Source organism: Lycium ferocissimum, chromosome 4, assembly GCF_029784015.1.
Source record: "Lycium ferocissimum isolate CSIRO_LF1 chromosome 4, AGI_CSIRO_Lferr_CH_V1, whole genome shotgun sequence".
In the NCBI taxonomy this organism is placed as follows: Eukaryota; Viridiplantae; Streptophyta; class Magnoliopsida; order Solanales; family Solanaceae; genus Lycium; species Lycium ferocissimum.
In genome coordinates this window covers 33590941-33605690 of record NC_081345.1, presented here as the reverse complement: position 1 = coordinate 33605690, position 14750 = coordinate 33590941, and the positions used below count along the sequence as shown (strand labels likewise).

General features: G+C 36.2%; 1 protein-coding gene and 1 pseudogene across 3 annotated transcripts; one reads left to right on the top strand and one right to left on the bottom strand.

The window, feature by feature from the left end:
- Window positions 1-653: 653 nt before the first annotated feature.
- Window positions 654-8665, bottom strand: LOC132052424 (protein EARLY FLOWERING 5). Of its 3 annotated transcripts, none has more exons than XM_059443947.1 (9): window positions 8465-8665; window positions 7136-7229; window positions 6043-6128; window positions 4680-4729; window positions 4516-4585; window positions 4342-4423; window positions 3857-4260; window positions 3223-3711; window positions 654-1262 (listed from the first exon to the last, which is right to left on the bottom strand). In XM_059443947.1, the coding sequence occupies exons 1-9, from the start codon at window positions 8543-8545 to the stop codon at window positions 1050-1052; spliced, it is 1569 nt and encodes a 522-aa protein (XP_059299930.1). In that variant the 5' UTR covers window positions 8546-8665; the 3' UTR covers window positions 654-1049. The 3 variants fall into 3 exon arrangements, with proteins under 3 accessions (XP_059299930.1, XP_059299931.1, XP_059299932.1); XM_059443948.1 differs by lacking the exon at window positions 8465-8665 and adding an exon at window positions 5577-5803 and having other exon boundaries at window positions 7136-7174; XM_059443949.1 differs by lacking the exon at window positions 8465-8665 and adding an exon at window positions 5577-5746 and having other exon boundaries at window positions 7136-7164.
- Window positions 8666-11235: 2570 nt separating this feature from the next.
- On the top strand, window positions 11236-14750 carry LOC132053965 (zinc finger protein BRUTUS-like At1g74770; annotated as a pseudogene).

The window sequence follows — 14750 nt, the reverse complement described above, 5'->3', positions numbered from 1 at the left end:
TTTAAAATAATATTTAATTTATTGAGTACTTAATTTCAAATGAAATTGACCTTGAAGGTAGGGTCACAAAATTCCGTTCTTACAAGTTAAATGCCATCAGTTGACATTGGAGCACGGACCCACAAAATCTATCTAACCGTCATGGATTCCCTCCATTTCAATTTATGTGGTAATATTTCTCAAACTGAATGACATACTTCCTTACTTAAAAATAATTTAACTATAAATTTCTCATTTTATCCTTAAACAATTTATAGCTTTTTTCGAAAACACAATATTTCGTTATTAAATTTCATGTCTAGTCAAACACCGACACATTAGTTGAGATGGAGAAACATGTCTAGTCAAACACCGACACATTAGTTGAGATGGAGGGAGACAGGGAGTAGAATTTAGTGTTTTTAAGAATCCATACATAGAAATTGAAACTCATTTAATCTGTGTACGCTATATATTCTACGTATATTCATAAGCTATAAAAAATGTTTTTACAATCAATGTCTTGCTCACCATACTCACTCTGCTATATGATCTACAGACATGTTTGTCAGATACACAACTGTGTTCTAGGCTCTTGATTACTCATGTCAGCTCCAGACTACTTTGAGAGTGATTGAATTGTTTAAACCGTAAACTCTTCAATAATACTTACAATTAATATTAACACTTACAATTAATATTAATATTAATATATAATAAGAAAAGAAGAAGCAATGGAAGCAGAGCCAGAAGAAAATTCCTCATAAGAATCCATCTTACAATATGTAGCCCTACTTCCTCTAGACCAATGCATATCCACTGCCGATTAGAGGCGACAAAATGCCAAGGAAGACAAGATGACAATACAGATGAATCAAAGATCATACACGCAAAAGAATGAGATGGTCGATCGATCAAAGCACCACAAAGTTATGGACATTCAAGTACCACGAGACACCGGTCACATAAATCAAAGATCATACACACATAAATCAAATTCATATCAGACTGTCTGTGGCCACTTGTTTCCTCTGCGTGCCATCATCTTCCTTTCTCCTATTTTTGTTACTTCATCCTTGGAGAGCACCAAGAGCTTTCATGTCCTCCAAGAATGCCGTATATGAGTCATCAATGCTTTGAGGTTTTGGTGCAGACGCGCTTGTAGATTCATGCTTGACCACAGGCGGAGTTACTGCAGGCTGGTTGACGGTAGTCACAGGAGATGGCTTTGACTTGGGTTTTGGGAGTGCAGATTCTCTCCTCACACGCACAGATGCAGGAACCTACGGGCACACAATAAGTGATGTGTTGAATCAAATGTGAACAAGTCCAGATCCCAGTAAAGGTGGTTTACATGTGTTCATAAAAATTCTCATCACTACGTTATCGTTTTGGATAGCAAAATAAGAGAAAATGTTCGACGAGACAATGATCATTTTACGCCCACATAGGTAACTTAAGTGCATAATCCCTCAACTAATTCAAACAATAATAGAAGCCACCCAATCATTAATAAATCCAAACCAAGATGCATCTATTCATCACAAACCTCCGAACGAATTCCAACTCTTCAACTAAACCCTTTTTTTTTGTTTGAAATGGTAAAGTTAACTCTTCAACTAAACTCGTATTATGTTGATTTTATTTTCTGGAATAACTATGATTAATTGATTAGAGCTTTAAGTGCGAAATTGTAATCACAATTGCAAACTGCATAACCAACTTAGAGAAAATTTGTAGGAAGTATAACATAAGGATGGTAATAGTGCATGTTTAAACATTTTATCAAAAGCATATTTCCTCCTTTATCTCCTTGATTTGAAAGAGAGTAAATTACACATTGAAGTAGGAAAATAATCCACAATTCCAGAGTATTTTAGCAGCTCTGCACAAAGCGGTCTTTGGGTTATTCATACAAATACCTAGGATTAGTTATCCTGAAGGTGGATGACAAATTTCCCCAACTTATAAATAGGGATACTTTTTCGATTTTTCAAGATTTTTCCTTTCATCAGTTCTCCCCTTCCCCTCTATTTTTTCGCCTCCTCCCTCTCCTCCTATATTTTCTTCTCCCTTCATGAAGAAATAACATGAATTCTACTTATGGGTCGATGGAGAGAATAGCGACTATGATGTCATTTAGCGATGAAGATGACTTGGCCAGGGATATGAAGAGAAAGGATATCGGATTATAGGGGCTTCATCAAAGACAACAAAGGGGGTGGGATATGGTTTCTTGACAATGATAGTGACAGGATTTCACCTAATATTTTCTTGAATGATGAGCAAAAAGTTCTATTCATCAACCAAAAACCAGCACTAAGATAGCTCTACGATTGTAAACGCAGTTGTATAGAGATCTATCCCTGTCTCTTCCTGAAGAGTTGCTAAAAGGTCTAGCAAATATCGCTGTTATCAACTTCACATGCATACGTGTGGTTACACCACACAGCTAATTGACACAAACCCTCTACACCCGCTTATATACAGTTTCGGGCTTTCAGCCTTTCCTTCAAAGCATCTGTAGTTTCTTCAACTAATGTTTGTAATTACATGAATAAAGTGGATGCATCCTCATCCCGAACCCTGATATGTCCTCTTTAGCCTCCTGATGACAACAAACAACCTCCTTTTTTTTTTAAAGGTAAGATCTAACAATGAGAATCCTAGACAACCTCCACCAATCCACTTGGTTTACATCTTTTTCTTTCTTGAATTTTTTTATTTTCATTTTTTGGCTGTATACTTTTCTTATTCTGTTTGTAAATTTTGTATTACGGTCTTAATACTTTTTTTTTTCTTTTCTAATTGTATCAACTCCTACTTCATAGTTCCATCTATTGATTTATTTTTTCTAGTTTCCGATGCATTTGTTGACTTTTGATGGTGGAAAAATAATATCTTCAACTAAGAACATATCGTTACAGAAATTTGCTCCTACAAAATTTATACTTGGCCAAGGGAGTTCTGGTACGAAATTCTAGAAAATATTAAGCCGAACAATGGATTGAAGTAGATAACTAGCATGTTATACAGTGCGTAACCCTGCTAGCAAACTTTGGACAAGGAATTGAACTTGCCCATAATCCCCTTGTTATCATCCAATCTAATATACTTGTTATCATCCAATCTAAAATATTAGGTGCAAATGACCCTAAACTACACTTTACAGTTGATTTAAAAAAATGCAGGAGGACAACAATTAGGTACAAGACAGAGCAAAAATAATGGAAGATCACTCACCATTGATGTAAGTTCTGGTGTATGCTGAGCTAGAGGCCTCTTAACAACTGTTGAAGCAGCTGATTTGACATATGATGGCTTTTGAGGAGCAAGTAGTCTAGCACCATCCTGTTGAAAAGGAGGAGGACCAGGTGGAAGAGGTGGTCTCATCATTAGTGGAGGTCCCCCAGGAGGTCCAAAAGGTGGTCTTGGCATTAGAGGGACCATCATTCCAGGTGGAGCAGGCTGCATGGCAATTCCGGATGGTGGCCGCATATCACTTGGAGGAGGGGGTGGAGGGAACCGAGATATTCCAGGAGGTAATACATCAGCCTGCAAAGTTGGGACCATGGCAGGTCCAGGACCTGAAGGCTGTTGTCGTGGAGGTGGTGGAGGTAATGTAAGATGATCTTTTGTTTCCAAAGCTTTAGCATCAGACTCAGCAGGCATACCATCTGACTTCAATGGCAATCTCGGTGGAGGAGGTGGTGGGGGAAGCATAGATGACCCCTAGAAGTTAAGAAGATCGTGAATAACTTTAGGGCCAAGTACAAGCAACCATAAATAAGATCACTTCTCCAAATGTCCCAGAAAGGGATCTTATTAACACACACACTAACTATATATATTATGAGAGATTTAACAAGAATTCTACCTGATTTTGTTCTGTTGACGCCATCTCATCCAGTTCAGAATGATTTTTACCTGTGCCAGAATGAGGAGATTGATGAAGGGGTTGGGGAGGAGGTGGAGGAAGTGGAGGATGACCAGAGATATGTTCCTTTGGCGGGGGACCAGGAGGAGGTGGGGGCAAAGGAGGTAATGGCAATGAAGCACCCATGTTTGCCACTGCAGACTTTGGGGGCGTAGGAGGTGGAGGAGGTAAAGGCAAAGATGCCGGAACCACAGACCCATCTACAGAATTTGCATCACCATTTGGGGGTAATGGAGGTGGCGGAGGCAGTGGCGGAAGAGCTGATAAAGAGTCATCTTCCACATCTGACTTCGATGATAATGCAGCACCGCTAGATGATGCAGCTGATAATGGTATTCTAGGTCCTGCAGTTTAAAGCAGGAAGCATCAGAGCTGGAGAGAGAGAGAGCAATATGAAATTAAGATGAGAAAATGACTATAGACACCTATTGATGACTTAAACATGGGAGGTTTTCCAGGAGGAGGAGCTCCAGTAGGATTCAGTGTAGGGTGATAATAAACCGAGTCCTGCATCCACATATGCCATGTCGTTCATGTATCAGCAAAAGCAACTTCCATTTAAAAAAAAAAAAAAAAAAGATTTAAGAGTAAGATCTTACTTCAGGTTCAGGGTGTTTGACCCTTTCTTCCTCTTCTGCAGCGGTTAGCCTTCGAGGTGGGCCTAGGTGACTGCAGAGAAAGTGTGAAAAAAACATGTAATGAACTATCAAGGAGAAGGGCCATTTCTCCCAGCATTAATTATACAAGAGAGGCTTTCTGTTACCTAAACATTACTGGCTCTTCACCTTTTTCTTTCATTTTCACTTCATATTCCTACCAAGAAGCAATGCCAGTAAGCAACCAAACATCCCAATCAAAATTTAGAATCAAAAGGAAAAGAAGCTGATAGAATTTCACTAGACGAGTTCATCAATAGCAACCACAGTAAAGATAACACAAACATCACAACATGAGAAACAAATATAGCCAAGCAAAATAAGTTAACTTGAAATACATGCCTACCAGCTAAACTATGAAGATATTATCACCAAATTTGCAGCAAGCCTACCATGATGTATCTTCCTGTAACCAATTCCTCAAAGACTCAAGCCTAGTGAAAATAGTTACTCTTTTCATCACAAGTTAGAAATCCTTTCTTCTTAGAATGACCCAGATCATCTAACATTCTTGAAATGGTAAATTTCCCTAGTCAGTCTACTGTAACATTGGGATATATTTGGAGAATTAAAATAAAAAGAAACCTGCTTACACTTCTAAATACTTGTTCTAGAAAGCGAAGAGATTTGAAAAGCAAGTAGTGAATCACAGATTCCTCCTTTAAATACTTAAGATGATTTGACTTCAACTGTTGCATTCATTGGTTAAATAAGACGTTCAATGAGAGATGGAGTCTGGATAGTCTTCGGACACGAAGTGAACAAACAGTAATTTCAGAGAAAGCTATTCTTTCAGCCCATGTTGCCAATCTCCGGGGGGGGGGGTCGTAACTTTATCAAGTAGCTTTAGTAGGAAGATGCATAGTACTGATATCACCAAAGATGTCTAAGCCTACTCCAGATCTATCATACATATTTTTTTCTTTTTGGTTTTTAGAAACGGTTAAACTGAATTTTATCATTAACCTGTAAACAATAAAGGGAGAGGATAAGGAAAAACCAACATTGTCAAAATGGTGGGGATGGGAGGATACATCAACAGGCTACTAAATTGCTACACATCTTCAGCCCCCTGCCAATTTTGAGACTTGTAGAAGAATGTGATCTAATGCATCCTAGCTGGTTAACAGCCTCTTTATCATCTAAAGATCCCGTATTGTTTCTCCAAATCGACCTGAAAACCGCCCGAGTTGTATTCCGACATTTAGATTTTCTGTCAGAACATTAGAACCTTGCCATGGAGAAATGAGTTACATGTATTAAATTTAGATTATAATGAATCCAGCTACTTATGAAAGAAAAACGATTCAGATATAATTAACCGGTTATCAAAAAAAGAAACTATAAATGAGCTCTATTTATTCTTTTGGGTTACGTCAGATCTCAAATAACTCTGGAAGTATTTGCTAATCATGGGGATAACTTAAATAGTGCATAGAGGTATCTGACAATCTAACATAGGAATATCACCTTTCTTTTCTTGAGAACAAGATTAAGTGTATCCTCAAGTTGTCTCTTTCTATGTTTCCTTGCTTTGTCTAGTGCACCCTCTGCCTCTGCATATGTTAAATATCTTCCAATTAAAATAAGAATAAGAAGAACACGGAAGTTCCATGATATTCTGGATTATGATACAAGCTCTAACAACTTATCTTTTTTCTTGAAAACCAACCCTATATCTTTTTATTCACTGAGCATGAGAACTTTTTGATAGCCAGACAACTAATTCTATTGCCATTTTATTCCATGAGCATGATGCATGTCCTTAAACTCTTCATAAGAGCTATCAAAATTCCACACTTCTTTCTTGGTCATCAGAGATGAGCTCCAGCCAGAAAACTTTAAAATTTCACGTAAAGCAACAATTATCATTTATCAAAAAGGGATTTTCACCCTAGGAGTATTAGATAGAAGCTCTGAAAGTAAAATGACATTAAATAAGATAACAACTTGCTAGACAGTGTTCTGTATAACCTAGTACCTTCATGTAACATTGGCAATCAGATATATGCATCACAATGCTATCAATCAATCGATCAATCAGTCTCAATCCTAAATTCCTAATATATTGGATTTCGCAATACCAATTCCCTGTACCCACCCCACTCTATTCGGGTTCATTTCATTCAATTACTAAAACAAATTAACATGAAAACTAAATTAGGAATTGTCTATAACTAAAGATTGTCTAAATCATACACCTACACAATATGAAATATCTAGTCAAAATAAAAGATTTCTAACAAGCACGGGACCCAATGTAAGTGTCACAAAACAGCTAAGCCTCAATCGCAATTAGTTGTAGTTGGTATTCTCTATATGAATCCTTTACGTTCACATTGATTTCGATAGGTCGTACATCTTTTTATAATTTTTTTCTGATACAATGTTATCTACCTCGCCACCTCTTTAACACCTTCAATAGTCAATTCGTCACATCTAGGACAGGTGCATAGATGAATATGAAGATTTACTTATAACATAGCCAAACCATCTCTTACGACCTTCTCTAGATAGATATACAAGTGGTATACTACAAATTGTAAAATGTGCAGAAACTTACTCATCACTTCTAGTTTATCAATCTGCTCTTTTAGTTGCTCCGGGTCCTTCTTCAAGATACCCACTTCTCTAACCTTCTTCCTTTCTTTCTTGTTCTGTGGAAACATAAAAAAATAAAGCATTAAGCATTATTAGCAGCTTTTAAACCAAATTTAAATAAACAGATTTTCCTTTAAAATATTGAATTTTCTTTGATTTTGCAATAGAAATCCAGCTGAGCGAAAAACTTAAAACATGTGAGTGCAACAATTCCAGAAACCTCCCAGAAAGCATAAAAGGATGTACATCTGCAGTAAAAGCCAACATGCAACCACAAGGCGCACTACGCAACTTAATCCCAGCAAATGACAAAAAATGCCATGTACTTGATTTCTTACTATTTGTCTAAATTTTGGTGGACAAGATGAGGGAAGCGAGAATGAGATGGTTGGGGCATGTGAAGAGAAGGTGTGTGGATGCGCCAGTAAGGAGATATGAGAGGTTGGATATAACGGGTGTTAGGAGACATAGAGGTAGGCCGAATAAGAACTAGAGAGAGGTGATTAGACACGACATGGCACAACTTCAGATTACTGAGGACATGACCCTAGATAGGAAGCTACGGAGGTCAAAGATTAGGCTAGATAGGCAGCCGAGTGTTCTCCTTATTAGTAGTAGTAGTTAATAACCGCGAAGTTTCTTTTCTTCAACAACAACAACAACATACCCAGTGAAATCCCACAATGTGGGGTCTGGGGAGGGTAAAGTGTACGCAGACCTTACCCCTACCTTGGAAGGAAGGTAGGGAGGCTGTTTCCGAAAGACCCTCCGCTCAAGAGAAAGCATGGCGAAAAAAAGGTCAGATAAGGACAAGCATAGTTTCTTTTCTTCAATGAGTATTAATATTTGTTGCTTCATTTGCTTTTTTTATCTTGCTATTTTGATGTCATTTTTTTTCTTGATACCATGCTTCGAATCCTTTTTCTTTTCTTCCGAACCAAGGGTCTATCCGAAACAAGCTCTCTACACCCCACCCCACTCCCCACAAAGCAGGGGTAAGGTCTTTTTACATCCTACCCTCTCCAGACCCCACTTGTGGGATTACACTGGGTATGTTGTTGTTGTCTAAATTAGTGCACAGAGCTACCCAGTACTTATGTCGACACAAAAAACAAAAAAAGAGGGAGACCACAGGATTTTGCTATAATATGAAGGTCGTTGATGTGAAGATGGCAGTGCATACTTGATGGAAAACCTAGGAGGTCGCAATAGGTGTGAATGTTGAATACTGAAGATAGGCAATTCCAAACTAGATTAATAATGTATGAGAAGTGCATTGAGGAAATTATACCCTTTTTAATTCGCGTTTGCGAATTTCCTTGCGATAAGCATCGGTAGGGTTCATGACTTTGCCTCCTTTCGTTGTCTTCATCTCTCTTTCTCCAGCAACGTTACTCTTCACTAACCAATTACCAACCTCGATAATCAAGAATTGTGTTGCCTCTTTCCAGATTACCTAAATTCTAATGGCACAACCATAACATCTCTTTTAATCGTAATTCAATTTGTTTTAAATTTTTCAGATCCAAGGCGGAAAAAAGAAAGAAAAGAATTTAGATTTGAAATCGGGTTTGGACCCGTCCAATTAATTGGGCTTTTTTGAAAATCAGAAGTATCTGGACCGGGCCTTCATTGAAAGCGAAAAATTCACAAATTAACCATTTTTACGATTACTATTTGTACATAATCCATAGTTCCTAAACTAGTCGAAATCTAGCCACTTTTTGATGAATAAATTAGAAAACTTAAAAAATTGGCAGAGTCCCGCTTCTTCATATTTTTCACTTGTTTCCAACTCCAGAATACTGTCTTTGAACTTGAAAACAAGCTAAAACTCTAGAAAACTATCGTGCAGTTATCTAAAATCAATTATGATTATATTTTAAATATTTTGAAAATGTTGAATATCTCTTGATTAACTATCTGAAAAGTAGGAAATTACACCCAATGAGCATATCTTAGCATTTTTTAAAAACAAATAAAGGAAAATAGAGACCAGTAGCACTCCAGGTATTGCAATCTTCCAATCTCATGTCATACACATTACGATTTCATGCTCATGTCATTCAAGAAATCTAGCGAAAAACATCTGAATGTGTTGACTTTTGTATGGTGGTCAATGATTCGATACATGATAGTAATAAAATCCAATAATTAAGGCATTTGTTTTGAAAAAAAAAAAAAAAAAAAAATTCTCAAGGCAAAAGTACGCCCATCTGCTCTCCCCGGCCTGTCTTCTTTGAAATTTTATCTTCGTCTTGCGAAATTATTTTTTTGAAAAATGGTTCGGCTTAAAGAACACAAAGATGAGGGCAAAATTTAGGGCCCCAAATATAAAAACATAATATAAATTGTAATGTTTTCATAAAAAAATAAAATACATACATATATATATACAAATTTAATTTTTAACATAATATATAAATGATTGAGACTTGACTTGAAACCAAAACCAAACCAAAACAAATAAACATAATAATAACATAAAATATTAATTTGATGTGATTGAGAGATAATTCATAAAATATTAATTTGAGTCATTTTACATTGTCAGTATGAGCACATTCACTTATTTTCTTTTAATTGTTCTTCCGCCAATACACCCTATTAATCAATCACTCGAAATTAAAAACAAAAATTGAGAGAAGAAAGACACGAGAGGAACATGTTTGGTTATGTTGACAGCACGTTCCGAGTAAGAGCTAGCATGGGCTTTAAAAAGGAAAGGCAAGCATTTGGACATTTATTTAAAGCTTATAATAATAATAATATATATAGTACTAAGTCCTTTCTCCCTGAAATTGTTAATTAAAAGAATTAAAGATCATAGAATTATCTTTTTGTCTATGACATGTGTAGAGCGCGTGAAATACAACCCTTCTTTTTAAAGTTATCTAACACATTATCAGGGAATTTAGAGTCTTTGACCTATTTTTTACAAGTTTTAGATGTGTAAAGTGGCACTTATAAATGTAAAAAGTGTCCAAAGAAAATTTATTTGCAAGTTTAGGTGGGAAAAATATTTATTAAGCTCTGACTTAGAGATCTGTTTTGACAAAAAAAGCGAATTTGTATGCTTAAACTCCTTAATTATTAGAGGTTTTGCTGTTTTTCTCATACATGTTAAGTTGTGCATATTAAAGATAAAGTTAATCAATTTCGAATAATATAAATACTAGTACAGATTTGATTTTTTTTTTCCAGAAAAGAACATAGTAGTAAGTGCAAATCAAAGATATATTGAGACATGCAGGGTAAACATATCGACGTGGCAGCTGACATGGCAATATATACAAACATGATCCAGTGATTTTACGTGGAGTTTAAAAAAAAAGCCTAAATATAAAAAAAAAAAAAAAAAAAGATGTTAATGGGAATTGAACCCAGGACGTTAGAGATATAATTTTAAAACCTGCATCGCTCGAGCCTAACCTTTGCAAGGAATCTGTAGTGAAATTTCAGTTGATTACACCAACTCTCCTTGTGATGTGAGGGTTCGAATCCCCACATTGTAATCCCCTTCCCTATTTCCCCTCCCCTACCCCCATATAATAAAAAAATCATTTAAAAAAAAAAAAAAAGCTAACCTTTTGCATATGTTTAGGGTGTTCAAAAGTTAATATATGTACATAAATACAGAAACTTATCCTATATATACACTGTAATTTTTTGCTGAGGGTGTTCACCCTCACCTCCACTTAAATCCGCCCCTGAATATATAGTACACAAAATCATACAAAATCAAATCAATGTCAACGAAACAAAGAGATGGAGCCAATTATAGATTAATTGTCGTTTGGTAGCCTCCACATCACACCAAAATCAACAGCATCGACAACATACACGTAACAAATAAAATACTCTACGTAAAAGGCATGATAAATAAACAAATAAAAGTTTGAACTTGAAGAGGCACCAAAAATGCCTCAGCTCAAAGAACTAGCAAGAGCCAAAAACAAAAGAATTAATCTATTATATGGCCCCCAGTATTGATCATTTTCAATGCTGAAAATTACTACTACTTCAAATTTGATCTCTCTTGCCATTCATGACGGGTGGTAAATGGATGGTAAGAAGAATGATGGCACGCTGGCCTTGCCATCTTCTTCTTCTTCTACTTCTGATAATTATGTGAAATTATCGGTTGAATCGCCTATACTGTTTTTCGTTCTTTCTCATAAAGCTGTTGATATTGAGATTGCTCAAATTCGACGAGTAGCAGTTGAAGCCTTGGATAGTGGTGGTGAAGTAGTAGTTGATGAACTTAGCCAGCGGTTTCACTTTTTGAAGCTTGTATATAAGTACCATTGCGCTGCTGAAGATGAGGTAAACATTGAATTATGTACATGTTTTATGCTTATTCATTTATCGAATTAAATTTTTGTGCACTAACAATCTGAAAGAATTTTTATATATGTTGTCAGGTCTTATATATAAAAGATAACTATGTGTAACCATTATATGGAAAATAGGACAGCATAATTATCTGCTATAATAGGTTCGAATGTACTCGGTAGGGTGAAAATAAGTCATTTTTTGCAACCAAACACCAAAAAATTATTTCCAAAAATCGACGTTCTTAGCTGTGTTTTCTCTCTGATAGTCCACTTGAAATAGTTTGTAAATTTTAGAGTGTGGAACAGTGAGACAACCAGCCCCCGGAAATAATTTTCCTTCATACCAAACGCGCACACAGTTTCATAAGTTACAGTTTATGTCTTTATACATGACAATTCTACTTAAGTTAGTACTAGAGTTCCTCATCATTTGCTGTCTTTAAGGAATAAAGTTCACTGTAGAACGCGATGGTAACAAATTCAAAAAGGTCTCAAATTACAGCACAAACTTGTAAATGTGGAGAATTGAATCGTGATATACTGATATCAACTCTGTACTTTTTTGTTTTATGTCTTTCTGTCTTAACTTGGTAGTTTTTGACAAAAAGCCACAGACAAACTGCACCTAAAATACTGATATTTTGCCAAAAAAGACGGATACAGAGGGTAGTTTCACCAAGAAATGTCATTTTCATCAGTATACTCAGCTTACTGAAAGTTTTGATAAAAGTTTGGCATTCGTTATAAGATATTTACCTGTTGCAGATTTGTTAAGCTAAAATCTGAATATTAACATCGACAGGTCCTTTTTCAAGCACTAGATGCACAAGTGAAGAATGTGGTCTTCACATATTCACTTGAACACAATAGGATAGATGAACTGTTCAGTTCCATCTTCGATTGCTTGGATCGCTTACAAAAGGAGAAAGAGGAGGCTCCGAAGCTCTTTAATGAACTTACATGCAGCATAGGTACCATCCAGACAACAATTTCTCAGCATATACTGAAAGAAGAGGAGCAGGTATTCACCAAATCTTCGTTATCTACTTTTGATCTGAAGAGTAATCAATATCTCGCTCGTAGGCCTCTATTGGTTTCGCAATGCCCTATATAAAATGAGTTCCGATTTCTCTATTACAAGCACTGAGAAGGGGAGATGAGTGAGTGTTCTGACATCTTTTAAATTTTACAGATTAAGTGTGGTAAATTATTGGTGTACAACATTGCATGCCAATATAATCAGGATTATCACCTAGAGCCGATAATCTAAGGCAGTTCCAACCGCGTGGATTGTAAGATAAGATGTTGATAACTATATAAGGAAATACAGCATAGATATTCTGATCCTTTTCTCTCTATACAAACGCAATTTTAATTCTTTCCATTGTATGTTTGGTCCGTCTTTCTTGATGGAAAGATATGGTACTTAATCAAACTGCGCTGAAATTTCAATTCTTGTACACTATCCAGTAGCAGTTGAAGCGAGCGTATCACTTAATGAAGGGTGGAAGCAATTCGGAGACTTCAAAAGTATCACTTAATTTAGTCTTGTAAGAGATTTACATGCCAGTAGAAAATCTAGAGAACTTATAGAAGAAACTAAGTTTTGATAATATTGCACCCCGAGCAGCCTAAATGGAGCGACATGGACTGCGAGTATCATATAGCCAACCCCGCTTTCTTAGGATCGAGGCATAGTTGTCGTCGTTGGATTATATTACATATCCATGTGTAGTAAAGTAGCTCCATATTTAGCTGAAAAGTTGCTATTAACCCAAAGTTTTGCTGATAGACTTAATATACTGAAAACAGTTGAGTGCTCAAAGATGATATTATTAATTCTTAAAAGAAGATTCCCCGATTTCTCGCTGGCATCCTTTTTTTCCCTGAAATCTCTAGCAAATAAAATCTCCGTGCAGATTTTTCCATTGATGATGCAGAAGTTCTCTTCCAAAGAGCAAGCTAGGCTTGTTTGGCAATACCTATGCAGTGTTCCTCTAATGATACTGGAGGATTTTATGCCATGGCTAACAGCTGGTCTTTCTTCAGATGAAAAGACAGACTTTCTGAATTTCATAAATTTCGTCTCACCTGAAGAGAGAAACTTATTCAAGAGGTAGATTTAAAGTAATTCTCCATCGATATTGTTAACTTTAAAGTCCTACGTCCTCTATCTAACTAGTTTGTGTCATTTTCTGAAGGTGTTCATCTCATGGCTTGATGATAACAAGGAAGCGTCTTTCCGGTCCTGCACAAAATATGGAAAAGGAGCTAAATTTCATTATGGAAAAGCCAATATGAAGTACATATTTGAACTGGAAAAGCAGCAGCTGAAGGCTTCAGAAGAACAGAATCCAATTGATGGTTTTCATATATGGCATGCTGCTATTACACGAGATCTAAGAGTAATTATGGAGGAACTATATCAATTAAGAAACTCGCTATGTGTTTCGACCTTGTTATCCCTGGTTACACAGTTGAAGTTTTTTGCAGATGTGTTCACTTTCTACATGTAAGTAGGCCATGCTCATTCAGTAACTTCTCAGCAAAATTCTTGTACTTGATAATAAAAAGTCAATGTGATACTTTTTTCTTTCTTTCTGAGCGTTGCTTTAATTTCCAGCAATGCGCTGGATCAAATATACTATCCCTTGGTAGATCAACTGAACAAGGAAGCCCCTTCTAACTTTCATGAACAATTTATTGAAAGAAGTCAAATTGAAGAACTGCAGAGATTGCTATACTATAAGCTGCATGAGGAGATACAATTAAGGGTCTTCATAGATATGCTTTGCCAGGAATTGGAATCATTTGTTGGGAAGATCAACAAAAAGCTGCTGTTTCTAGAAAACGAGGTATGCTTCCTTTCCAGCTGTAGTTTTACCATTACCTGATGGTGCCTGCCTTTTATGCAGTAAATATATATTAAGGACTAATTAACTTCATTTGTTAATAGACTCTTAATAATTTTGTATTTCTACTTTCAGCTACTTCTTCACAATTAGGGTGTTTCCTAAGTAGTTGGAAACTATACTTTATGTTGACTTTTGTTCTTCTGGTTTCTTTCAGGTTTTTGTGTTCATTAGAGAGACCTTCAGTCATGAATTGCAGCTCTGGTTGTTGTACATGACCCTGCATGTGTTGCCACTTGGGTTGCTAAAGTGCATGATTATTTGGTTCTCTGCTCATTTATCTGAGGATGAGTCCAAAATGATATTGAACAATATAAAGTTGGAATCT

What these genes read in the sequence shown, in the direction of transcription:
- LOC132052424 (XM_059443947.1), bottom strand. Translation starts at nt 8,545, where the DNA reads ATGAAGACAACGAAAGGAGGCAAAGTCATGAACCCTACCGATGCTTAT. An exon ending in CGTCAACAGAACAAAATCAG is followed by an intron (nt 3,712 to 3,856) that starts GTAGAATTCTTG and finishes CTTAACTTCTAG; the next exon opens with GGGTCATCTATGCTTCCCCC. An exon ending in CACCAGAACTTACATCAATG is followed by an intron (nt 1,263 to 3,222) that starts GTGAGTGATCTT and finishes GTGTGCCCGTAG; the next exon opens with GTTCCTGCATCTGTGCGTGT.